General features: G+C 52.2%; 1 protein-coding gene and 1 pseudogene across 1 annotated transcript; one reads left to right on the top strand and one right to left on the bottom strand.

The window, feature by feature from the left end:
* Positions 1 to 2,008: 2,008 nt before the first annotated feature.
* Positions 2,009 to 4,836, bottom strand: LOC138436446 (transformer-2 protein homolog alpha pseudogene; annotated as a pseudogene).
* A 4-nt stretch (positions 4,837 to 4,840) lies between these two features.
* On the top strand, positions 4,841 to 16,479 carry PNPLA5 (patatin like phospholipase domain containing 5). Its single transcript, XM_069582017.1, has 9 exons — positions 4,841 to 5,033; positions 5,605 to 5,837; positions 7,915 to 7,980; positions 8,253 to 8,462; positions 9,731 to 9,791; positions 10,918 to 11,091; positions 12,911 to 13,043; positions 15,723 to 15,839; positions 16,395 to 16,479. Exons 1-9 carry the CDS (start codon positions 4,841 to 4,843, stop codon positions 16,477 to 16,479), a joined length of 1,272 nt encoding a protein of 423 aa, XP_069438118.1.
* Positions 16,480 to 25,560: the final 9,081 nt, after the last annotated feature.

Raw genomic sequence — 25,560 nt, 5'->3', positions numbered from 1 at the left:
GTGTCCTTTAATCTGTCTGACTCTTTGAGTCCCCATGGAGTCCATGGAATTCTCCAGGCCAGAATACTGGAGTGGGTAGCCTTTCCCTTCTCCAGGGGATCTTCCCAAGCCAGGGATTGAACCCAGGTCTCCTGCATTGCAGGCAGGTTCTTTACCAGCTGAGCCACAAGGGAAGCCCAACAATATAGGAGTAGGTAGCCTATCCCTTCTCCAGAGGATCTTCCCAACCCAGGGATCAAACACAGAAGGCTACAGGGGTGATGTGTGTTAGTATCTCATTGCTGCTATAACTTGGCAAGCTTAGTGGCTTACAAAAGCACAATTTTATTATTGGGTTGGCAAAAAAGTCCATTTGGGTTTTTGCATAAGATGGTATGGAATATTTTAATTTGGAAGTTTGGAAGTCCAAAAGGGGTTTCATTGGGTTAAAATCAAAGTGTTAGCAGACTCTGTTCCTTTTAGAGGGTCTAGAGGACAATTGGTTTCTTTGCCTTTTAGAGCTATGCAGTCTGTGGCTCATGACCCCTTCCTCCATCTTTAAAGTCAGCATGCAAGATCTTAAAATCTCTCTCTGACTCTTCCTCCACCCTCTTCTGTCTTTTAAGGACCCTTGTGATTACAATGGATCCACCCAGAAAATCCAGAATAATCTCCCTGTTTTAAGAGCCTTCCTTTAATCACATCTGCAAAGATCCTTTTGACATGTAAGACAACATATTTACAGGTTCTGAGTACAGGGATGTGGACAAGCCACCATTCCGTCATTTCTTGAACACTTGCTTGCTGGCATAAGAAGATGTCCTGGGCTCAAGCTTCCAGGATTCCCTGAGAAGCACTGCTCTCCCCCGATTCCTATAGAGAAGCTTCTGCTCCCTAAATTCTGAAGCCCCATGCCCTCCAGCCAGCCCCTCTGGAGTCCTCCAACCTGAAAGATACGCTTTCCCATCTGCTTCCTGCCTTACCCTGGTTTCTGGTTTACACCTCAGCTCCTTCATTTGTAAAATGAGACTGATGATATCTCACTGGGCAGTTGCGAAAATAAAATACGTGACCTAGGAAAAGGGCTTGACCCAGTGCCAGGTAGAAGGCAAGCACGTGACCTAGGAAAAGGGCTTGACCCAGTGCCAGGTAGAAGGCAAACACCTGCAAAGGCGTCTTATCAGTCCTCTCCTAACTGTGTCCCGTCCCTTCTCCTTAGGTCCTCGGATGCATGTTCTCTATGGCATTTCATTCCTTGCCTCCTCCTCCCCATTCCCGTTCCTCTTGCCATCCACTCCCCATAGTCACACCAGCCGATATACGTGATAGCTGACCTTCCAACCCATCTTCCAGGCAGTTAATACATTATGTTTTTTAACTTTTAACAAATGTATTTTAAATGCAAAATGCTTTTCAGGAGTCCACAGGTTTTACATCTTTAAAAAAAACGACGTAATTTTTAGGATTCAAAAATTCTGTTCTTCGAAAGAAATGACTAAGTGTTTTCTTCTGTGGTTTCAAACTTTCTACGCTCAGCTATTCGACTGCTCTATGCTACCCCAGACAGACTGACATGACTGAGCTGCTGTATGTGTTACCGACTTTCCCAAAAGAAAGTTAAAAGAAGAGTTTGCAGGAAATGCAAGTCTCTAATACAATATTTAATGCAATATCTAACACAAAAGAAGATTTAAAAAGATCATTTCTTTCCTCATTTGATTTGCCAGGAGTTAATTTTCTGTAAAAGAAAAAAAAAAAAAAAACTTTTACAAACTGTAACACTGACGGTTCCTTTTTCACCCAAGATGTTTACTACTCAGAATGACAACAATTACATCTTTAAGAATATAATAAAAGGGGTGGAAAACAGCAATACAATCTACAAAGTGTAGATGTTAAATAAAGATTTTTAAAGGGTTCTTTTTAAGGAGTAGGAAGGATTAGAAGCTTGGGGAAATCCAGAATTTGAAAAAAAAAAAAAAAAAAAGGAAAGAGAAAAAGATGTCCTCGACTTCGACCCCTCTGTTTATCAATAGCGTCTTGGGCTGTAGGACGGAGCGCTTGACCATGATCTGTATCGACTACAGTAAGTAGAAGGGATCTTCTGTGCCGGTGATCACAGTCTTCATATCTGTCCTGCCCACGGTCACACCCTCCAGCAGAGTAAGAAGCTCGGTTCCGCCTCCGCCACTGCAAGGCGGGCTGGCAGTGTATATATACGCCTGGTGTAGGGGTGTGGGCCCTCTGGGGGACAGAACAATCCACATGAACTCTCGTAGCATCCAGTTCTGGTCCATTTGCCCTTTCCTTAGCCTCCTTTGAGTCATCTACTCTCTCGAAATAAATGAAACCGTATCCTCGGGATCGTCCAGCTCACTGGTCATGAACCACACTGCCGCCACTCAATGGTCACAGCACTGAGTGTACACGCTGAGGGGTTCGCCCTGCTGCCTGTATGTCTCCTCCGGTTAGATGTTAGAGTGACGTCGGCTCCTTCGACGCCAGGATCCTGGTGCACCTGACCTACGTTGAGATCGCTTCTCTGGCCTCAAAGTTGTTCTCCCCTACATCATTCATGCTGGCCAGGCACTCCCCAGAACTCAATAAGAGACACGTCGTGGCTTGAGGACCGATGGCCTAATCAACCCACTAACTGGACGGTGGGGAAGAGGAAAGGGCCAGCAACAACGGCCCCTCCACTCATGCTCTGGCCGAAAGGCGCCACCAATGCACTATTTTTAAAATACACAGCAGAAAAGCGTTTTGTTGTTGTTGCCATCAGTCACTAAGTCGGGTCTGACTCTTTGTGACCCCATGGACTGCAGCACGCCAGGCTCCTCTGTCCTCTACTATCTCCCAAATTTGCTCTAACTCATGTTCATCGAGTCGGTGATGCCATCCAACCATTTCATCCTCTGTCATCCCTTTCTCCTCCTGCCTTCAATCTTCCCCAGCATCAGGGTCTCTTCTAGTGAGTCAGCTCTTTGCATCAAGTGACCAAAGTACTGGAGCTTCAAGTTCAGTATCAGTCCGTCCAGTGAATATTAAGGATTGATTTCTTTTAGGATTGACTAGTTTGATCTTCTTGCAGTCCAAGGAACACTCTCCAGTCCAGAACCTTCTCCAGCACAATTCAAAAACATCAGCTCTTCAACACTCAGCCTTCTTTATGGTCCAACTCTCACATCTGTACATGACTACGGGAAAAACCATAGCTTTGACTATACAGATGCTTGTTGGCAAAGGGATGTCTCTCCTATTCAGTATGTAGTCTAGGTTGGTCGTAGCTTTCCTTCCAAAGAACAAGCGTCTTTTAATTTCACGGCTGCAGTCACCTCCTACAGTGATTTTGGAACCCCCCCCAAAATAAAATCTGTCACTGTAACCACTTTTCCCCCTTCTCTTTGCCATGAAGTGATGGGACTGGATGCCATGATCTTCGTTTTTTGAATGTTGAGTTTTAAGCCAGCTTTTCCACTCTCCTCTTTCACTTGCATCAAGAGGCTCTTTAGTTCTTCTATTTCTGCCATAAGGGTGGTGACATCTGCACAGATCTGATGTTGTTGATGTTTCTCTTCGCAATCTTGATTCCACCCTGTGATTCATCCAGTCTGGAATTTTGTGTGATGTACTCTGCGTACAAGTTAAATAAGCAAGGTGTTGAGATACAGACTCGATGTACTTCTTTCCCAATTTTGAACTAGTCTGTTGTTCCATGTCTGGTTCTAACTGTTGCTTCTTGACCTGCATACAGATTTCTCAGGAAGCAGGTAAGATGGTTGGATACTCCCACGTCTTTAAGAATTTTCCACAGTTTGTTGTGATCCACACAGCCAAAGGCTTTAGCATAGTCAATGAAGCAGAAGTAGATGTTTTTCTGGAATTTTCTTTCTCCCGTGCACCCCAACATAGCAGCACTATTTACAACAGTCAAGAAACGGAAGCAACCTAAACGTGCATTAACAGACTATATTTGGGGGAGCAGCCACCAGAGCAGAAAGATCTCTGTAGGTCCTCATCCAAGCCTCATCCATGTCAAGTGGTAACAGCGACAGATTTTATTTTGGGGGGGGGGCTCCAAAATCACTGCAGGAGGTGACCGCAGCCGTGAAATTAAAAGACGCTTGTTCTTTGGAAGGAAAGCTGTGACCAACCTAGACTACGCACTCACATTATATTGAAAAACTGCAACCCAGACAGAGTGAGGAACGTGAGCAAAGTCCCAGGCACAGGTGGGGGGTGGGGGAGGCGGCAGAGCTTAGAACCCAGACTCCCCCTCCCAGGGCTCCCCCAGGTCCCTGATCCAGCACAGCTGCAGAATTAAGTCTGACTTGACCCCCAAGACCCGATGGATATTGTGTGTCCAGCTCCCCCAGTTCCTGGCTACCAGGTTCCCTTGCACTCTCAGTTTCCTCATCTGCGAAATGGGGGCAGAAACAGCCTTTCCTTCACGACTGCCAGAGACCCGGCAGAAGAGCTGGTCCTGCTCACCCGGCCCCGTCACCCAGAAATCTGGGACTGTGCTGCGGACCGAGGGCGTGCGTGTGGGGGCGCGTTAAGATGCCCACATCCCGCTGACGCTTCCAGGGCACATCTGGTGCACACCCGGGGACGGGGATGGCGGAGAGGAGGAGGGGGAGCGGTCTCGGCTCGCGGGGCCTCATTGGCTGGTGGCTGGTGGGTGATAAAGCCCGGGGCGGGGGTTGGGCTCCGGCCTGAGCTTCACCTCTTGGCCACAAGTCCAACTCGGCACTCAACCTGTGAAACTTCCCGCTGGAGCACCTCCTCTCTGCCCCGTCCGCCAGCGATCCCCTACTCCCGGCCCTGTTCCAGCCGCACCCCTGGGTCTGGCCCCATTGCCATGAGCTGCTTCGAGAAGGAGGGCAGTTGGAGCCTGTCCTTCGCGGGCGCGGGTTTCCTGAGTCTCTACCACGTAGGGGTGATCCACTGCCTGAGGCAGCGCGCCCCGCGCCTCCTCCGCGGCGCCAGCCGCTTCTACGGCTCCTCGTCCGGGGCGCTCATCGCCGTCAGCATCGTCAGCGGCATGTCTGTCGGTGAGTCTGGGGACTGACTGCGTGGACCAGCAGCGCAGGGAGCATCGGCTTACCTGCGCGAGTCGAGGCTGATTCCGACCTGAGAGGGTGTCTCAGGGAGCCTGGCGCGGTACCCTGCGCTCCCTACAGCCAGCCCGTTTCCACTTAATCCTTATGAGAACCCTGAGGACTTGGGACCACAGGCATCCCCATTTTCCAGAAGATAAATCTGAGGCTTAGAGCCTGGAAGACTGTTCCCAAGGTCAAGAGGCTGCACAGAGCGTTTATTTAGTAGTTATTTTAATATTTATTTATTTGGTTGCTCCTGGCCTTAGTTGTGGCATACAGGATCTTTTAGTTGCAGTGTGTGGGATCTAGGGATCCCTGACCAGGGATGGAACCCAGGCTCCCAGCTTCGGAAGCCCAGAGTTTTAGCCACTGGACCACCAGGGAGGCCCCCTGCACAGAGTGTTTGAAGGCAGCGCTGGACACAGAAACTCTGAGCTGGAGTCGGAGTGGGGCACCCTTCATTCCCATGGCGCCCGGGAGGGAGGGCAGGGGCTGAGGACCCCCTCCCTGCCCCGCCCTGCAGATTTGTGCTGCTCGCGCATCCTGGCCATGGTTAAGCGAGTGGAGCAGCTGAGTCTGGGCGTCTTCCAGCCCTCCTTCATGCCTGTCGAGACCGTCAGGCAGGGCCTGCAGGACTCGCTGCCCGCCGACATCCACATCCTGGCCTCCCAGCGGCTGGGCATCTCTCTGACCCACTGGCCCAGCGGCGAGAACTTCATTGTCACCGACTTTGCCACCCGCGATGAGGTCATTGAGGTGAGCAGGGGGCGGGATGCAGGGCCTGGCAGCAGGTGGGTGAGCACCATCTCCTACCCAGTGGCCTGCAGGCGCTTTCCGGAGCAAGACTCTTCTCTGCGGCCCTGGGGAGGGGGGCGGATCAAGCAGGAGACGGACCTCATTCTGTTTACTAACGAGGGAGCTGAGTTGCACAGAGGGGCGGCCGCGTGAGTACGGCGGCTCTCGAGCCTGCTGTTCGGGGGGGCCCCTTGGCTCTACGCGGAGGTATATGGCTGGGGGTCGGGGAGAAGTCAGGCCTCTTCAGTCAGGGCCCTGCCGGGTCTGCTCTTCCCGGAAGGCGGGGTGCCTGTCACCCCGCTCCTGGTCCTCCAGGTGCTTTTTGATGCAGCAGAGAAACACCAGTTCCCTATCATGTGCCAGTCACCACCCCAAGTGGAGCAGCAGAACAACAATCCTTATCTTCCGGGGGCTCCTATTCAAACCTGTGAGGGCACAGATAGTGGCCACAAGGTCGTGTAAGGAAGTAAGAAGCAACCAGTATCAGAAGGGGACATGACAGGGAACCCCATCGTCAGGGAGGGGCCACGGGGAGCTCAGAGAGGTGTCGGGCACAGCTCTGCTCAGCCTTGCCACCCGGGTCCCTGCAGCAGAATCCTCTTCACCATGGTGCCCCATCGCCCAGCACGGGGACCATCTCTGGGTGCTGACCGGCGTATGGGGTGCTGTGCTAAGTCGCTCCAGTCATGTCCAGTTCTTTGAGACCCTATGGACTGTAGCTCAGCAGGCCCCTCTGTCCATGGGATTCTCCAGGTGGGAATACTGGAGTGGGTTGCCACACTCTCCTCGATGGGATTTTCCCGACCCAGGGATCAAACCTGCGTCTCTACGTCTCCCACACTGGCAGGGGGAAGCCCAGCGTTTGCAAGAGCAGGGCCAGTCCTTTCCTGTGCGTTCATGTCCTTGGGCTCCTAGGACTCCAGTGAGAGTCCCAGCATCCTGGCCTGGATAACACATAGTACAGGGCCTGGCAGTCAGGAGGCGCTCAGTAAACATCAGCTGCTGTTGCTCTGATGACGAACCCATGGGATCAAAGCTCCCACCGGCACCTCTATCCTGTCAGAGGTGGGATGGGTTCTGCATCTCTCAGAAAGGGCTGGAGGGATGTTTCCAGGAGTTGAGTCCCAAGAGACAGGGTTCTGTGCTCGATGAGTCTGGTAAGCTCTAGGTCAGCAGTTTTCAACGAAGGGTGACTTTCCCCCCTGGAGACATTTAGCAACACTGGAGACATTTTTGGCTGTGACAGCTCTATGTGAGTTTGTGTGTGTGTGTGTGTGTGTGTGTGTGTGTGTGTGTGTGTGTGTTTGCCCACACACGCACGAAGTACTGGCAGCTACAAGGTACAAGCTGGGGATGCTGTTAAACACCTTGCAATGCACAGGACAGCAGCCTCCCCGCAAGGGAGACTCCTCCAACCCCCAAACGTCACCCGTATCAGGGTCTCTGTTAAGCATCTTTCTCACTGCAGGACTTGTCAGAGCCTCTACTGGGAGGAGTAGACAGTGTTTTCCAAATCAGAGAGAATCAGGGTTTCTTGTCAGAAGTGCCCCTCATAGGATGACCCCTGGTCCAGGGAACACACTTCAGGAGACATACCTAGATTCTCAGTGGAGAATTCCTGGCAGCTGGATAAATGAGAAATGGTACTTGGTGTCTATCCTTGAGGGAAAAGGCCCAGCAGCAGTCCTGAGCCAGCAAGGGGCCTAGCAGGAAGAGGAGGGCAGAGGGACTCCTGTTCAAATCCCCACTTATGTTTCTGGTATTTGGCTGCACTCCACTGTTTGCAGGATTTTAGTTCCCTGGCCAGGGATTGAACCCTTGCCTCTGCAGTGGAAGTGCTGAGCCCTAAGCACCGGACCGCAGTTCTCAAATCCCTTCTTAACTTTGAGAACTAGGCTGGGACGAGGCGATACCTCCCTCCCTGGACGCAGCTCTCCTGACGCCAGTGTGGGCTGTTCTGGGTTAGACTCCACGCCCAGAGCAGGTTCTGAACGCCAGGAGCGTAAACAGCTGTGTTCTCACTGGCTTTTCTTCCCAGGCCTTGGTCTGCACCATTTTCCTCCCTTTCTACTGTGGGACGATTCCTCCCACGTTCAGAGGGAAGGTAAGTGCATGCATTTCGGGGGCTCAGTGACCCAGTCCGCCCCATCCCTACCGAGAGGTGTGTGGGTGGAGGAACCAGGGCTCCTGCAGCACTTACTGGGTGTGTCAGCCCCCCCGCTCTGGTCTCAGGGGTGCTCAGAGCATCCTGGGCTAGGGGTCAACCTAGTGGTTCGGGGCAGCTGGAGGTGATCTGCTGCCGCCAGGTTCTGGGGGTGGTTTCGTGGCCGTGTGGGTGGAGAGCACCCGAGGGCAGCAAGGCCCCCTGAATTGCAGCGCTACATTAATGGCACTCTAAGCAACAACATACCCTTCGCGGACTCGCCCTCCACCATCACCGTGTCGCCCTTCCACGGGACGGTGGACATCTGTCCCCAGAGCAGCTCGGCTAGCACACACGAGCTGAATGTCTTCAACGCCAACTTCCAGATCTCCACCAAGAACTTCTTCCTGGGCATCAGCTCCCTCATGCCCTCCAGCCCCGAGGTAGGTCTGGCCCCCACCCCATGACCAGCCTTGAAGGTGTTAGAGGCTTGGCCATGATCTAGTGCCCGGTGAGTCAGACTCTGTGCCCGAGAGCCCTCCCTATAAGCTCGGGACAGTTAGGACGTGTGTCCTGAGTCTCACGGTCAAGCCCTTGAACTCAGCCTGGGCTCCCGATGTGCCTTGCCTCATTCTTCCCATCAGCGCAGCACCCCAAGGCCACCTCTGCTGAACTGGGGTTTAAGCCAGGCCTCTGCGGGTACTGTTTGGGGTCAGGCTTGGTGACAAGGTACTGTGGTCATCTCCACTCCTCAGGGAAGGACACTGAGGCTCAGAGAGGGTAAGTAAACGTCTTCAAAGTCACCCAGCCTGGAAACAACAAAGCCAGACTTCAGATCCTAGTCCAAAGCCATGCTCAGTCTTAACGGCTGCCCTAGACTGTGGCCAGATTGACCCTCTGTATGGCAGCAACGCACAGAACAGAAAAAGCTGGACAAGAGACCCTCGTTTCCTGCTTTTTGCTCTCTGGGATTTCTGGGATGTGGGTGATTTGACAGCTGTTTGTCACCCTAACAAGCTCCTTCACACCAGTCACACCCCGGCCCTCCCCTAGCCCCCCACCTCTCTTGTGGTTGTGTAGTATTTTGTAATTCATGAAACAAAGTCCTGTTCATTTAAGCTGATCCTCCCTACACCCATGGAGTGGACAGAAAATCTCAGCCCGATTTTACAGCCAAGGAAGGCGAGGCTCTCAGAAAGGTGGTGCAGCCGTCGAGAGGTCACTCGCAAGCCTTCCTGGGCCTGTAGGTGACTCCCTGCTCCTGGTAGGGCTCTGACTGAGAGCCTTGGCCATCTCAGGGTGGTCCTGGCCACAAATATCCAAGGGCAAAGGGCACTGCCGTGTATTGATCTGTAGGGGCCCAGACATCCCTGGCCAGGCCTTGTGATCCCATTTTCCAGAGGAGGAATCTGAGGCCAGAGAAAGGAGAGTTTGGAGCAAAAGCCCCCAGCCAGGGCATCTCAGAGTGGGAGGGTGAATGAAGCTGTAGGGAGGGAGTTGCTGGAGAAGACGTGTCTCCCCGAGGTCCTGGGACTCTCCCTGTCCAGTGCTGGCCAGACACCCTCGGGGTTCTCGAACCCTGCTGAGAGGGGGTTTCGGGAAGCACAGGCTGCCCTGGGGTCCGGCTGAAGATGAGTCTCTGGCCTGTGGCTACTGGCTTGAGGGGTAGGTGCAGGCCTGCTGCACCTCAGCCTGACCTGTGTGTTGGCAGGTAGTGGCCGACAGCTGCAGACAAGGCTACCTGGATGCCCTGAGGTTCCTGGAGAGACGCGGTAGGTGGCGGCCCCCCATAGGAGCTGGGCATCACCCCCGCCAATTTGAGTTCTCAAGGACCTTGGCTCATTCATTCTCTTCCTCAGCGTCTGCTCTGTGCCGGATGCTGGGGACCCAGGGAGAATTCGCACATGTGTCCTAGTCTCCAGCTGCCCGCTGCCTGGTGCCAGGGGGACAGATCAAGAGAGAGACACCCCTCAGGGATGATGGAGGGAGGCTCAGGGCCACGGGAGCCCAGCGGGGGCATCTGACCCAGCCTGGTGGGTTGGGTGGGCAACGCGGGCTTTCTGGAGTTGGTGACTGATAAGCTGGGTTTTAACTAGTCATGAAGGCTGCAGGAATGTTGACAATGGGAAGGAAGAGGGCACCCTAGGCGGGGAGAAGAAGAGCAAGGGCAAAGGAACAGAGCTGGGCACTTCGAGGGTGCACACCTCAGTGGGGCCATAGGATTGTGTGTGTGTGTGTGTATGTGAGACGGAGCACTGGGAGGGTCAGAGAGGTCCTCTTAGCTGGAGAGCTTGGCTGTCATCCCATAGGGCCATGCTCTTCAACATGGTAGGGCCGAGACTTGAACTCAGGCCTTCTGGCTCCACGGTCCATGACCCTGGACCCCCACTTTATGGCCCCAAACCCTCAGCAGCAGGAAGCACTCATGGAGCACATAATATGTGCTCAGATGTAAAAAGCTCAGATCTGGGCTCGAGCTTTGTGTGTTCATTGTATCTGACTCATTGCATCCAAACAACCATACACAGCAGGTCTTAATTTTCCCCCTGTTTTCTAGTGAGGGAAGCCACGTACGGAGCTGTTAGATCCCAGAGCTGGCGGGTGGGGATCCCAGGATCTGAGCCTTGGGCTGGGTCTTTTGGGCCTGGGCTCTGTCAACCACTAGAAAGTGCAGAGGAATCAGACGGCAGACAGAGCAGGGCCAGGGAGCTCAGGACAAAGTCATTCAGGACCAGCCAAGGGTCCACTCATCCTGTGGCCAACGGGTCCCCAGAGCTAGGTTCGAGCGTAGAGGCGTGCGGGTGGTGAGGGCAGTGTGGAGCGCTGGGTGGAGGGTCACTGTCGCTGGGAGGTTCCAGCTGTGCTGACCTGTTGAGTCCCTCCTCTCCCCCCACCCAGGACTCACCGAGGAGCCAGTGCTGTGGAGCTTTGTGCCTAAGGAGCCCCCAGCCCCAGCTGATGGGACCCCAGGTGCTGCTCATGACAGAGGCCTGTCGCTCAACTGGGCAGTGCCCAACGTGCTGGTCAAGGACGTGCCCGACTTTGAGCAGCTCTCCCCAGAGCTGGAGGCTGGTACTGCCCCTCTCATTCCATCCATGCCCACCTTCCAGGTGCCCTGCACGTGGGGGGCCTGGGGCTGGGGACCCCACCTTGAAGGTGCTCGTGGTCTGCAAAAGGATAGGGCTCAGGCGTGCCACGCGTGGTGCCCATGCCTCTTACACGTTACCCCTTTCACTCCTCACCACAACCCAAGCGGGCCTGAGTGTTTTTCATTGCCTATTTCGCTGATGAGGAAACTGAAGCTCAGAGAAGGGAAGGGGCTCGCCAAGGTCTCAGGACCTACAACTGGGGGATTCAAACCCAAGTCTATGCCTGAGAAAGCCAGGTCTTTGCCCACTGCCCAGGGAAGGGCAGAAGGTGCCTCTCCAGGTGGAGACAGACTCATTTCACCCCCGCCCCACCGCCCGCCTGAAGGGTGGTGCTGAACGGTCCCCACTGGACAGTTGAGGAAACCATCGCACAGAGAGCTTAAGCGACCTGCCCAAGGTCACCCAGCTGGCAAAGTCAGCCCTCCTGCTCGGTGACCTAAATGCCACGAAGGCCCCAACAGGAAAGGACAGGCACATATCGTGGTTGTGGGAGTGGGAGTCTGAGCAGCATCTAAGTGAATTGTGAACGGAGGAGTTGGCCAAGCAAAAGAGGGGCCAGATGAGCGTCCAGGCAGTGGGCGTGGCCTGTGCAAATGTCCTGGGGTTGGTGGGGAGGGGAGGGGGCCCCTGCGGCTGAGGGAGAGGTGGGTGAGCGGAGATCAGCTTGGGGACGATTGGAGGGTGGGGCAGAAGGCCTCCAAAGCTGCAGGAGAAAAGAGACTGGGAGCCACTGGGGCGACCCCTCACTTTCAGAGTTCACGACTGCTCTAAACTCTGGGTCCCTGTGTTGGCTGCACCCAGCTGGGAGGCGACAGGCTGAAGAGGTGGGAAGCTGGGAGGAGAGGTGATGGTGATTGAGCCCAGAGAAGGGGCAAGGGGGTGGGTGAGGAAATGAGGCGAGCCCCTCTTTCTGCCTGGGAGACCACATAGGGCACAAAGACGTATGTCAGCATCCACACTGAGCTCCTGAGGTCCAAGCTTGGGGCTCTGGAACCCCGGCGGTGTCCCTGCGGCCACAAGGGGGCACCAGAGAGCTTCTCTGAAGGCCTTTACAGCATCTCCTAATCCTAATCCTGGCCGCCTCTACTGATGGAGATACTACCTGTATCCCATTTTTCAGAGGCGGTGACCTGGTTCAGGGACAGAAAGGGACCCCTCCTAGGCCACATGGCAGGTTACAGGGAGCCAGGTCTTGGGACTGTGTTTTCAGGAACCTAGAGTTGAGGCAGGTGGTGTATGCATGGCCAAGCCATAGTTTGGAGGTCAGGGTTCAGGTTCTGGCTGTGTCCCAGCCAGGATGCTGGGCCCTTGCACTCTGATCAGTTAAAGGGTTGGGGGCTTAGGAAGTGGTCGTGTGGTCACAGCTGCTGATGTTATGGGAAGGAGGTATGGTGGGCACAGCAGACTTTCCAGAGGGGCAGCAGAGGTGAAAGGAGTGCAGGGAGCCTGACAGGCTCCATCCTGGGCCCACCACTTCCTGGCAATGGGCTTGAGCGAGTCGCTGCTCCACTCTGAGCCTCAGTCCACTCATCTGGGAAAAGGCACACTCTACCGTTTCAGGACTGACGAGGGAGCCTGGGCGGGCCTCCATCAGTGCAGCTGCTTCCCCTGCAGACTGGCTGGGAGTGGGGGTGTCCTCTGTGGGCCGTGGGAGGTAGAGAGCGGGCTTGGGCTGTCTTCCCTAAGGGTGACCTTGAGGGGGCGGCTGGAGGGGTGAGGGGCAACCGTGGCCTCTCTCGTAGCACTGAAGAAAGCCTGCATGCGGGCCCCCAGTACCTGGGCCTCTTTTTGCCGCTCGGGGCCTGGGCGGGCGCTGACGTACCTGCTGCTGCCTTGCACACTGCCCTTTGAGTACGTCTACGTCCAGAGCAGAAGGTGAGGCATGGCCGGGGTCCTGGGAAGGGTCTGACCCGTTGAGACTGGTGCCTGTGGCAGGAAGGGCACTGGGGCGCCGGGGCCGGGGGCAGAGCAGGGCTGGTGTCCCCAAACGGCCTGACGCTGGCTGCAGGCCCTGAGGAGTTGTGGTCTCCTTTGGAAGACGGGACTGATGGGGTGGGTGGGTAACAGCTGTGGCTTTAGTCCACCGGAAACGGGGCCTCGTGGCCAGCCTGGACCTTCCCGTCTCTAGGATCTTCGGTCCACTGTCGCACCTGTCAGAGTCTCAGAGGAAACGAGTTCTTCCTGAGGGTAGCCCTAGGGGTTGGTCTGCCTCAGATTAACTGTGTGGCCCAAGCCAGGCATCTTGACCTCTCTGGGCCCCAGATTCCTTTTCTGTAAAATGAGGCCTTTCCAGAGCAGACTGGCTGTGGATAGGCCCTTGCTAACTGTCTCACTTTGCTGGTTCATGGATCACTCCCTGTTGTTGGCTCACTCATTCCACCAACAGTTATTGAGGGCCCGTCTAGGGTCAAGCCTTGGCTGGGGGCTGGGAGGCAGGACTGACCGAGACCCAGCCCCGACCTTCTGGGGATCACAGCCCACCGATCGTCACATATTTATCTGTGCCATCCGGCTGTGCCTGCGGATACCTAGAGAGATCGACAGTGGCTATGGATTCCTGGGAGAGGTGTACAGTGGCTTTGTGTGATCAGGAAAGGCTGCTTCAAGGGGATAGCTTCTGAGCTATAATCTGAAGGATGAGTAAGAGTCCACTAGGCCAAGAAGGATGGAGCAGCATGTGCAAAGGCCCTGGGACAGAAGGCAGAGGGAGTAAAGCTCATCTGAAGAGCAGAAAGGGAGGCGAGTGTGGCTGAAGCCCAAATCTGGAGTGTGTGCAAGATGGAGCTGAGGAAGCTGGTGGGGGCTAGACACACAGGGGTCTGTGGCCAAGTGAGGGGTATGGTCTTTATCCTGATGGTTACAGGAAGGCTGTGGAGGATTTTGGCAGGAAAGTGTCATGCAGAGATCTGTATTTTTTTTTAAATTCCCCATTCCCTGGAGAGGGTCTGTGACAGTGAGCCACTGGTCTCTGGCTTGCTCCATGCAGAGTCCATGACAGGGTCAGCCCTGCTGTCTGAACTGCTGGTGACCCAAAGCTGGGAGACAGCTTTCTGCTGATGTGGACTTTTTCTTATGCAGAGCTTTTAGACTGCAACCACAAGTTAAAATCAAAAAAGACCAATGCAAATTCTAGCCATTTCAGTTACAAAAAGATCAATGTATGAGTATTGCTGGAGTCACCTGCCCAGACCGCAGGGGTCTTTTCTATAAACTACATGCTCAACCGCAGCACTGGTGATTCAGTGGTAGAGCTCTCGCCTGCCATGTGGGAGGCCTGGGTCCGATCATTGGCCAAAGCAGGGTGATGTTTCAAGGCTTCTCTGGTGATTTGGCTGTAAGGAAGCCACCTGCCAATGCAGGGAGAAGGGATTTTGATCCCTGGGTCAGGAAGATCCCCCGGAGAATGAAATGACAACCCACTCTAGTATTCTTGCCCGAAAAATCCCATGGACAAAGGAGCCTGGTAGGATATAGTCGATGGGGTCGCAAAAGAGACACAACTTAGCAATTAAACAACACACCCTCAAAAAACACCACGGAGCAGAGCATAACTTTAAGTTTGGGGCTTCCCTGGTGGCTCAGATGGTAAAGAATTCCTGCAACGCAGGAGATGCAGGTTCGATCCCTGGGTCAGGAAGGTTTCCTGGAGCAGGAAATGGCAACCTGCTCCAGTATTCTCGCCTGGAAAACCTCATGGACAGAGGAGCCTGGCGAGCTACTGTCCATGGGGTCACAAAGAGTTAAACGAAGCTGAGAGACTGAGCAGGCACATACTGGACATATTGGTTACAATAAAAGGGGCAGAAGGTCCAGAAACAAGGAAGGGGACAGTTCAATTTGTGTTTGGCTTGTCGCAGTACAAGCGGTGGGCTCTCTGAGTCTCAGAAAGCGCCGGGCCAGGCGTCCTCTCAGCTGTAGTTGGGTGATGCTCCCCTCCGCTGATCCTGTGCGGTCTAGGTGCGGAGTCCCAGGGGGCGCTGGGCAGGGGAAGGCCAGGGTCAGATGTGTTTAGGAAGCTGCTGGCAGCCTAAAGGAGCATGGATGAAGGGCATGCAGGGTGGAGGGCAGGGGCTGTTCTGGGGAGGAGGAAGGGGGACAGAACCATGGAGGCGGGAAGGGGATGGTCCTCACTCGGTTGGTGAGAAACTGAGGCCCAGAAAGTTTCCCTGGCCTGCCGAGACCACCCAGCGGATGAACGGGGCAGCGGGGCTACAGTGCCAGCCGGCCTGACCCCAGGGCCCTGGCCTTTCCACCCCAGGGCTTCCCCCTTGTGCCCTTTGGAGTCGATGACCCTGAGGGCCTGGTGGTCTCCGTCAAGTTCATGGCCCACGGGGATCGTTCCCCGCCCCCTGGTGCCTCTGCAGGTGCTGACGTGCTCCACAGTGCAGTCAATGTGGCTGGAGCGCCGTACCCCGCTTCCTCCTTCCCTTAGCCCTGCTGCTTGGGTGCGGGGTCCCCCAGCTCTGCGTCGGCCCCATGGGGAGGGTGGGCTTTGCCAGGCTGCACGCTCGGCTGGGCACAGACCAGGGCCACTGTTGCTGCCTCTCCCTCCAGATTGGTGGCGTGGCTGCCGGACATGCCGGCCGACGTGCGGTGGATGCAAGACTTGCTGAGGAGCTTGGCCCTCGAGGTCTATTCCAGGACGAAGGACCCACTCCTCAGGTTGGTCAGGTGAGACAGGCTGGGGGAGGTGCCGCTGGTTCCCCAGACCCTGGGCGGGCAGTCGCATCATCCGTGTCCTCATCCACCCATTCGTACAGCCCTGGAGCACATGCCAGGTCCCTGCTGTGGGCCAGACCTGTGATGGCCTTGAGGCAGGAGCTGGCTGGTCACATCCGTCAGTCTTGGGGGGCGGTCACCCTGCCCCCTTCATCCACAGGGATGGCCTGAGGTCACGGGGGATGAGTGGGTCTCTGCTCCGCCAGATCCCCTGCATTCCTTCCAGACGTCACCCAGGCCTGGTGTGGGGTCTCCCCAACCTTCCCTCCCTCCTGGCTGGAGACTCCAGCATTCCACCCTCCTGCCTGTTACACCCACTCGGCACCATTTGCTAAACAAGGAAGTTGGCACAGTGTTCTCAGGGAGTGGCTACCCTGGAAACTTTCTGCTACCTCCGCTTGGCCAGGATAAAGGTTTATTGCAGAATTTGGGAGAAGAGCAACCCAGGGCTTCACCCAATCCCAGGCTCTGAAAATTCGCCTTTGCTGGCTTCTGCTTCCTCTGCAGCCTGCTTGTCACCAGCCCCCTCCAGCCTAAGGCTGCTCCTCTCGAGGACCTGGCCAAGGAGCCCAGACCCGCCCATCAGGCCTGAGGGGACCGTGCCAGCCCAGCCTAGCGACTAGCCTCCCCTGACTCCCATTGTGGCCCTTGTCCCGTGCCCACATCTGCCCCCAGTCCTTGAGTCCTGACCCATCTCCTGGAGCTCAGAGCCTGACCCCTAGCCCAGGGTGGGCACTGGAATTGTCAGCCACGGGGAGGGTGGAGAGGACAGACTCTTGTCCCAGGCCACGTGGGCAGGTGGCCCCCAGGAGTGAGAAGAGCCCCCCGAGTCTCTCCATAGCCCCCGCTCCTGGGACTTCAGGTTCTTCTTTTCCGAGTGAGGCGCAGCCTCTTGGTACAGCCCCAGGTCATCCTCCCATCTCATCACAGGGAGGAAGGAAGCCACTGGCTGAGACACATGTCTGGTTCTGGAATTTCCATTTGGGGGACTTGGGGCAGCGTCTCCAAGACTAAGGGCTTCGGTGTGTCATAGAGCAGCGTGCAGGGAGCTTCAGGGAAGGTGGAGAAATGGGCATACCAGATCCCTGGCTTCCCTGGGGGCTCAAAAGGTAAAGAACCCGCCTGCAATGCAAGAGACCTGGGTTTGATCCCTGGGTCAGGAAGTTCCCCTGGAGAAGGAAATGGCAACCCACTCCAGGATCTTTGCCAGGAGAATTCCATGGACAGAGAGGAGCCTGGCGGGCTACAAGGGGTAACACAGAGTCAGACATGACAGAGTGACTGACGCTTCCACTTGCACAGATCAGGGAACAAATGGAAATGTCGGGGCGAGGAGTGCCACCTCTCTGACCCTTTCTGACTTTCTCTGTCATGCGCTAGCCCTCGGGGGGTAATCCCCGTGCTCTGCATTAGTCTAGAAACCTTGACCTCTGACTTCCTCTGGGTCTATTCCCCAGGGAACCCCCGGCAGGAGATGGGAGGGTGGGAGGAGAGAGAAGGATTAAAATCTCAGAATCTCAGCTACGTGTGCTTCCGTTGGGGTTCCCAAAGGCCCCTGGCTGCCACCACCACAGGTCTCTCCAATGTGTTCCTTAAAAAGATTTTTGATGAGCAATGCCTCCAGCCTGGCCCCTCCTTCTCTTTGGCACAGAAGGTGCTGGGACACCAGACCGCCTCCAGCCTCTCTCAGGAGTTGCTCCTCTTCCCATCCTGAGAGCAGAGCCCACACCGTGCCCCTGGCCAGGCCCTTAAGGGACACTCAGCCCGAGGAGGACTGGGAAGGGTGGAGACATGGAGGCAGGTGTGAGAGAAAAAGACGCAAAGGAATAAATGTGTGAACAAGAGACATATTCATTCATTCATCTGACTTAATGAGTTATAGGCTCTGGGGACGCAGCTGTGAACAAAACTTGTGTTCTGGTTGGGGTACGAGAACAGATGCTTAACAGGAAACAGGAAAAGGTGAAAATAAGATCATTTCCAGGAATGGCAGTTCTGTGGGGAGACAGGAGGGTGAGGCTGATGGAGGTGGGGAGCAACGTGGGACCAGGTGGTCCTGGAGGGCCTCTCTGGGGAGGTGGCACAGGAGGGGAAGTCTGAGATGAGATGTGAGAGCCAGCGAAGAGTTTTGCAAGCAGGGGGAACAACACACATAAAGGGGGACCAGCGCTTGCAAAGGCCTTGGGTTGAGAATGAAGAGGGGGTGATGGAGTGCACTGTGGGCAGCGAGGTGGTTGTGGGGTGGGCGGAGGTTGGGGCATGGAGGGCACTGTTTGGATTGCGCAGTCGTTGGGGGGCAGTTAGAGCAGAGAAGCAAAAGGCGACTGAAGGGTGAGTAGAATCCAGGAGGATCTGGGCATGAGCGTGGGATAGAAAGGTGAGTGGCTCTCCAGCTCCCAGTCCTGCCTTTCTGAGTGCCAACCATCTGCTGAATGTGAACTGAGCCCAAGGCAGATCCCTGCCTCAGGGAGCTCGCATTCCTCTATTGCTATTTCTGCGAAGGTAATAGGGAGTCTGACCCTCACGAGTGCCCACCACTTACAGTTTTCAAAGCCAGTTATCTCAGTTAATTCTCACAGCAACTCTGGGAGGTGAGCATTATTCTGCCCCATTTTATGGGCGAGGAAACCAAAGCGCAGAGTGGTCCTGTGTGTTGGGGTAAGTGGTAAAGCTGTAAATGCCCAAGTGTGTGCTCCAGGCAGCAGAAGGATCTCTGGAAAAATCACAGCTTCATTGTGTACCTGCTGTGCAATGCTGAGCAAGTTCTTTCCTCGATCAGTTCCTCGTTTCCTTGCCTTTAAAATGACCAGTCAGTTTCTAAAGGGCCTCCAGCTCTCACAACAGAGACAATTAATACCACCGTGCTCAGAGGGAGGAGAGATGATTCCAGGAGAGGATTGGCCACAGAGGGCTAGGTCTTTATGGAAGCCTAGGTTCTAGGTTGGCAGAAAGTCACTCCAGGAGTGTGGCTGCAGGTGTGAAGACAGGTTTGGGGTGCCCCCTGGTAAGTTACAGAAACAAGGAGTCTGGCTCAGATAATGTGAAGCACCTGATCCCACAGCAAACCATTGACGGAGTTAGCATTCAAGACTAGGTCAGGGGACTTCCCGCACTGGTAGCCCAGTGGCTAAGACTCCAGGTTCCAATGCAGGGGGCCTGGGTTCAATCCCTGGTCAGGGAACTGGGTCCCACATGCTGCACTTAAGACCCAGGGGAGCCAAATAATACATAAAAATATTAGCAGTAAATAATCTAAAATAAATAGGATCATTAAAAAAAGACTAGCTCAGGCTGTGGTTCCATCCTGTCTGCCCACTAGAATGCTGGGTATAAATATTGAAGCTCAGGACTTTCTTCAGAAATTCTGGTATTGAATTAGACCTGTCTAGGCAGGAATGTGATTGAAGCCTGTAGTTCCTGGGCACTACTGTCCTCAGGGGCACTCTATGGGTGTAACCATCCACCTGAGCCAGCACCCTGGGCTCAGACTTTCTTAAGATCATCTGTGGCAACAGGCTGGCATGTGCCTATCTGTGTCTGGCATCATGGGATGCTATTGGGTGACCTCTGCCCCAGCACTAAATCTTGGCTTCGTTAGATATCCTCAGATACCTCAACCCCTCTGAACTTAGCATCCCACCCGCAAGTCTGAAACTGTACACTAACTGGATATTTGGTGATGTTAAGGAGTAATCATTACTTTTTAGTTCTGTTAATGTATGGGGAATATGGTTTCAAAGAGTTCTTATCTCTTAGAGATCTATGTTTAAGTAATGGCATAACATATGAGTTGCTTCAAAATAATCTGAGTGGGGAGGAGTGGGTGAGAGTTGATGAAACCTCAGTTGGTAACAGTTGACAGTGGGTGATGGATACATAGAAATTCATTCTATTCTTTTTATTTTTGCATATGTTTGACATATCTTGCGTATGTTTGCATGCTGCTGCTGCTGCTCCTAAGTGGCTTCAGTCGTGTCCGACTCTGTGCGACCCCATAGACGGCAGCCCACCAGGCTCCCCCGTCCCCGGGATTCTCCAGGCAAGAACACTGAAGTGGGTTGCCATTTCCTTCTCCAATGCATGAAAGTGAAAAGTGAAAGTGAAGGCGCTCAGTCGTGTCCGACTCTTAGCGACCCCATGGACTGCAGCCTACCAGGCTCCTCCGTCCATGGGATTTTCCAGGCAAGAGTACTGGAGTGGGGTGCCATTGCCTTCTCCTATGTTTGCATATTTCCCTAATAAAAGACAGCATAATCTTAAAGATTTGATAGTCCGTACAAATAGGAAAATATGCATCAAGACAGAACATAAAACAAAGCAAAACCGGAGCCACTGGGTGTCATGTCTACCCAAAGTCCCGCCTTGGGCGATCATGAGGATTTGGTGAGCTGTGCGCTTTCAGCACCGCGGACAGCGACTGGCGGCCGCTCCGCAGTCTCTATGCAGCCCTGAGTATCTCACAGGGCAGAGAACTTCGGATCTAGGTTACTTAAAAAGAGTTTCTTCAGGACAAAAGACTATCCAGCCTCTTACCAATCCCCAGAGAAGAGGCGCTCACTACCCATGGGGAAGACCAGGACTTGGTGGACAGTTTCGGCTCATAAGAATCTTCTGTTTCCTGCTCTTTAGAGATACCTTTGTCAAAAATGAATCAATCATACATGTGTGTCTGTTTCTAGACATCCTGTCCTGTTCCATTTATCTATATGTCTATGCTTATGCAAATCCCACACTTTTGATTTCTAGATTTAAGGTGAATAGATTTATAGTAAGTCTTGAAATCAAGTAGTGTGAGCATTCCAGCTCTGCTATTCTTTTTCAAAATAGTTTTAACTAGTCTAGTGACCTTGCTTTTTTATATAGGTTTTAGAACTGGCTTGTTAATTTCTACAAAACAGTCCATTGACACTTCTCTTGGGATTGCATAGACTCTACAGATGAATTTTGAAATATTTGAAATACTTTGAAATAATTGTATCTTAACAATGTTGAGTCTTCTAATTGATGACCAGGATATACGTCACCATTTCTTTAAATTTTACAGGTTTATCTCATCAATGTTTTGTAGCTTTTGTTATATGAATCTTGCATATGTTTTCTTAGATTTATTCAGAAGCATTTAATGCTTTTTGATGATATTGCAAACAATATTTTTAAAATTTCAACTTTCAATAGTTTACTGCTGGTATTTGATTTTTGTTTGCTGGTCCTGTGTCTTATGAGCTTGCTAAACTCATTTCGGAGAAGGCAATGGCACCCCACTGCAGTACTCTTGCCTGGAAAATCCCATGGACGGAGGAGCCTGGTAGGCTGCAGTCCATGGGGTCGCTAAGAGTCGGACACGACTGAGCGCCTTCACTTTCACTTTTCACTTTCATGCATTGGAGAAGGAAATGGCAACCCACTCCAGTGTTCTTGCCTGGAGAATCCCGGGGACGGGGGAGTCTGGTGGGCTGCCGTCTGTGGGGTCACACAGAGTCAGACACGACTGAAGTGACTTAGCAGCAAACTCATTTATTCAGTCTAGCAGCTTTTTTGGTAGGGTCCTCAGGCTCTTCTATATTAACAGATAAAATTAAGTCAAAAGAAAAGTTCCAAGAAGTAATACAACCGTGGTAGGCAAGAATAACACCTCCCCACCCCCTCAAAAGATGTCCATGTCTTCCCAGAACCTGTGACTATGTTATATGTCAAAGGTAATTAAGGTTGCAGATGGAATTCAGCTTGCTAATCTGCTGACCTTTAAATAGATTACCCTGGATTATTTATTGAGAAGATCTACTATAATTATAAGGGATCTTAAAAGTGGAAGAGGGAGATAGAGGAAGAGTCAATATCAGAGTAAAATGATGTGAGAAACGGTAAACCGGCATTGTTGACTTTGAAGAGGGAGGAAGGGACCCTGAGCCCAGGAGTGCGGGTGGCCTCTAGTGGCTGGAAAAGGCAGAAAACTGGCTTCAGCCTTAACCTCCAGAAAGGAATGGAGTTTTGCCAACACCTTGATTTTAGCTCAGTGACACACACATTAGACGTATGACCTACAGAACCGTAAGATAATAAATATGTGTCGTTTTAAAGCCACTGAGTTTGTGGTAATTCACTATAGCAGTGATAGAAAAAGAAGACGACGATGAACATATGTATCACCTACATTCACCAATTGTAGCATTTGCCACATTTTCCTCTTTCAATGTATGTATACACATTAGTGTTATAGTTGTGTTTCGTAGAACTATTTGAAAATACGCTGCAGACAGAATTCTACATTCCCAAATACTTCATCATCGCCCCACTAAGAAAAAAATAAAACATTCTCTTACATATCCACAGTACAGTTTTAAAGTTCATGAAATTTGAAATTAATACAATGTTGCTGATGTTTAGTCACCAGGTCATGTTTGACTTTTTTGTGATACCATGGACTGTAACCTGCCAGGCTCCTCTGTCCATGGGATTTCCTAGACAAGAATACTGGAGTGGGTTGCCATTTCCTTCCCCAGAGCATCTTCCCAACCCAAGCCAGGGATCAAATTCACATCTCCTGCACTGCAGGTGAGGGCTTCCCCGGTGGCTCAGTGGTAAATAATCCACCTTCGATGCAAGAGACGTCAGTTCGATCCCTGGGTCAGGAGATCCCCTGGAGGAGGGCATGGCAACCCACTCCAGTATTCTTGTCTGGAGAATCCCATGGACAGAGGAGCCTGGTGGGTTACAGTCCATGGGGTGGCAAAGAGTCGGACAGGACTGAAGTGACTGAGTATGCACACGCACACTGCTGGTGGATTCTTTACTGCTGAGCCACCAGGAAATTCTGTCACTATTATATTACAATAATACAATATTACCAGCTTATAAAGAGTCCATAGTCATATGTTGCAAATTGCCCCAAGAATGTCCTTTTCAATTATCTTTAGTCCTTTTATCTAGAACTAGTTCTTTCAACTTTTCTTTTTCGTCTTTCATGACATTGACATTTTTGAAGAGTACAGGTCAGTTGTTAGACAGACTGTTCCTTTCCTTTGGTTTTGTATTCTGTCCTCATTTATTAGATCCAGGATATGAATTTTTGGTGGGAAAACCATGTAAGTGATTTGGGATCTTTAATGTGGTATGGAGTCTGCATCTAAATTTATATCCACATCTGTATTCATCTGTATTTATGCTTATATCATCATGTGACCATCACTAAAAGGAAGACATTAATAGAATGTTTCCAATACTCTGCTGCTGCTGCTGCTGCTGCTAAGTCACTTCAGTCATGTCTGACTCTGTGTGACCCCATAGATGGCAGCCCACCAGGCTCCCCCGTCCCTAGGATTCTCCAGGCAAGAACACTGGAGTGGGTTGCCATTTCCTTCTCCAATGCATGAAAGTGAAAAGTGAAAGGGAAGTCGCTCAGTCGTGTCCGACTCTTCTCGACCCCATGGACCGCAGCCTACCAGGCTCCTCTGTCCATGGGATTTTCCAAGCAGGAGTACTGGAGTGGGGTACCATCGCCTCTGAGTTTTGTGTCTTTGCCCAGTCAACCCCATCTGCTGCCTCAAATTAAACACTGTTCTGACCTCTGATCATAGATTAATTTTGTTCATCCTTGAATTGTATATGAAGAGTCATCCAACATACCACCTTTTATGTTTAGCTTCTTTTGCTCATCATTTTGACTGTGAAACTCACCTATATTGTTGCATACACCAATCGTCCTTTTTTTAATCACTGTGTAGTAAGAATTCCATTGTATGAATATATCACAATTTATCCAGTCTAATGTCGATGGACATTTGAGTTGTTTCTAATTCTTGTCTAACAGGTACAAAGTGTTAATTTGTTCCTAATTTCAAGCTAGCTCCTGTGATCTTTTGACCTAGCCCCATCATTTTTAATGGTTTCTTCTTCTGCCCCAAAGATATTTTAGGCTCATCTTGTACTTTCTTTGCCCAGCCCTGGAAGTGGCCTTTTCTCTGAGAAACTCTGGTTCCTTTTGGTGGGGAAGTATTTAGAAACCAAGATCTGGGCACTGGCTGTTCCTGGTTTTGCTGGAATACAGTGCTTAAAGGCCTTTTCAGCAAAGATAAGGAATAGATTTTAAAAATAAATAATAAATTCATGAAATACCTTAGATTCTAATCTAAAAGGACAGGGTTCCTCCTTGCTCTTCCATAGTGAGATCTTCATCTGAAACACCAGCTCGTTTATTTGCTCAGTTCCTCCAGCCTTTGGCTACCTGTCTTTGTGCCATTACCTAATTGTTCTTAATGATGTTTTGGTATTTGGAATCTTCTCTTGCAGTTTTGTGAAGACATCCTCAAGCCGCCTGAATCAGAGTTAATGCTCTCTTTGCACTTTTCATCCACTGTGTACACGTGGCCAATGTCCCCCTTGCCAGACTGTGAGTGTCTCAATCCTGGGGAAGAAGCAGAGAGAAGGTAGGTCCTATCTCCCTGCATTGCTCTGGATTCTTTTTTAAATTAATTAATTAATTAATTTGGCTATGCTGGGTCTTAGTTGTAGCTTGCAGGATCTTGGATCTTTGTGTGGCATGTGGGATCTAGTTCCCTGGCCAAGGATCAAACCTGGGGCTCCTGCATTGAGTGCAGAGTCTCAGCCACTGGACCACCAGGGAAATCCCATAGCTCTGAACTCTTGCTGGTGTAATTATCTCTGTCCTCTCAACTACAGTACCTAGAAGTAGAGAGTACCATTCTCTTTTCACAGTCAGGGACACTGAACCTGTGCAATACCACTATTTCTTTAAAAAAAAGTCACGAATGCACATGACTTAATTAACAAATATTTTATTGCTAAAAATTGCTAATCATCATTTGACAATGCAAGATTGTCACAAATGTTCTATTTGTAAACAGCACAGCATCTGCAAAGCACAATAAAATGAGCTTTGCCTGTGTGTGTTTCTTGAGTGAATGGATGAGGGGTTGTACTAAAACCTCTATAGAATTCAGTTGTTCTCGAATTGTAGTCTGCCTAAGAAGTACGTTTTAAACAGACTTGTGAAGCACTGCACCAAAGGTCCTGGGTATCATGAGTTCTGGAGTGGGCCCTGGAAATCTTCAATTAACAGATTTAACCCTTTCCTGCTCTCAGGATATTGTAAGCGTGTGATTCACAGGTCTTATTCTGATCTGAAATCGTCTTGGTTATTCACAAATGTAAGCTCCAAGGGGACTGGGCTCTTGCCAGTATCACTGGTCTGGACCCTCAACCCGTGGCAGGTACAGATCAGAGGCTCCCTAAATATTTGTTGAATGAATGATGAATGAATCTTTCGGGTCACTGCTAGTTGCAGTGTTTGTTGAGTTTGTGTTGAAGCTTTGCTGAAGGACAGAATCGCTGGAATCCCTGGGTTGGTTAACACATGCGTGATGAAGGTGATGCAGACTGCCAGCCAGGAGGAGGGCGGGGGAGGGGTCTTGGACGGCCCTCAGGAAGGGTGGGCGAGGGGTGGCCGGGGCGGGGCTCGGGCCATGACGTCATGCCCGCATTCACGCCGGCGTCGTGACGTCACGACATGGAGCGGGGGGGGGGTGGCCCGCCGCGCCGGCTGGGGCGGGGCGCGGGCCGGGCGGCGCCGTGACGTCACGCCTGCGGAGGAGCGCCGTGACGTCACGCCTGCGGAGGAGCGCCGCGCGGCGGCTGCGGGGCGGCAGGCTAGGGCGCG

This window comes from Ovis canadensis, chromosome 3, assembly GCF_042477335.2.
Source record: "Ovis canadensis isolate MfBH-ARS-UI-01 breed Bighorn chromosome 3, ARS-UI_OviCan_v2, whole genome shotgun sequence".
Taxonomy (NCBI): domain Eukaryota; kingdom Metazoa; phylum Chordata; class Mammalia; order Artiodactyla; family Bovidae; genus Ovis; species Ovis canadensis.
Note: the sequence above shows the minus strand (reverse complement) of the source record. Positions and strands in the feature narration are given on the sequence as shown.

What these genes read in the sequence shown, in the direction of transcription:
- PNPLA5 (XM_069582017.1), top strand. Translation starts at nt 4,841, where the DNA reads ATGAGCTGCTTCGAGAAGGAGGGCAGTTGGAGCCTGTCCTTCGCGGGC. An exon ending in CCCGCGATGAGGTCATTGAG is followed by an intron (nt 5,838 to 7,914) that starts GTGAGCAGGGGG and finishes TTTTCTTCCCAG; the next exon opens with GCCTTGGTCTGCACCATTTT. An exon ending in GAGGTTCCTGGAGAGACGCG is followed by an intron (nt 9,792 to 10,917) that starts GTAGGTGGCGGC and finishes CCCCCCACCCAG; the next exon opens with GACTCACCGAGGAGCCAGTG.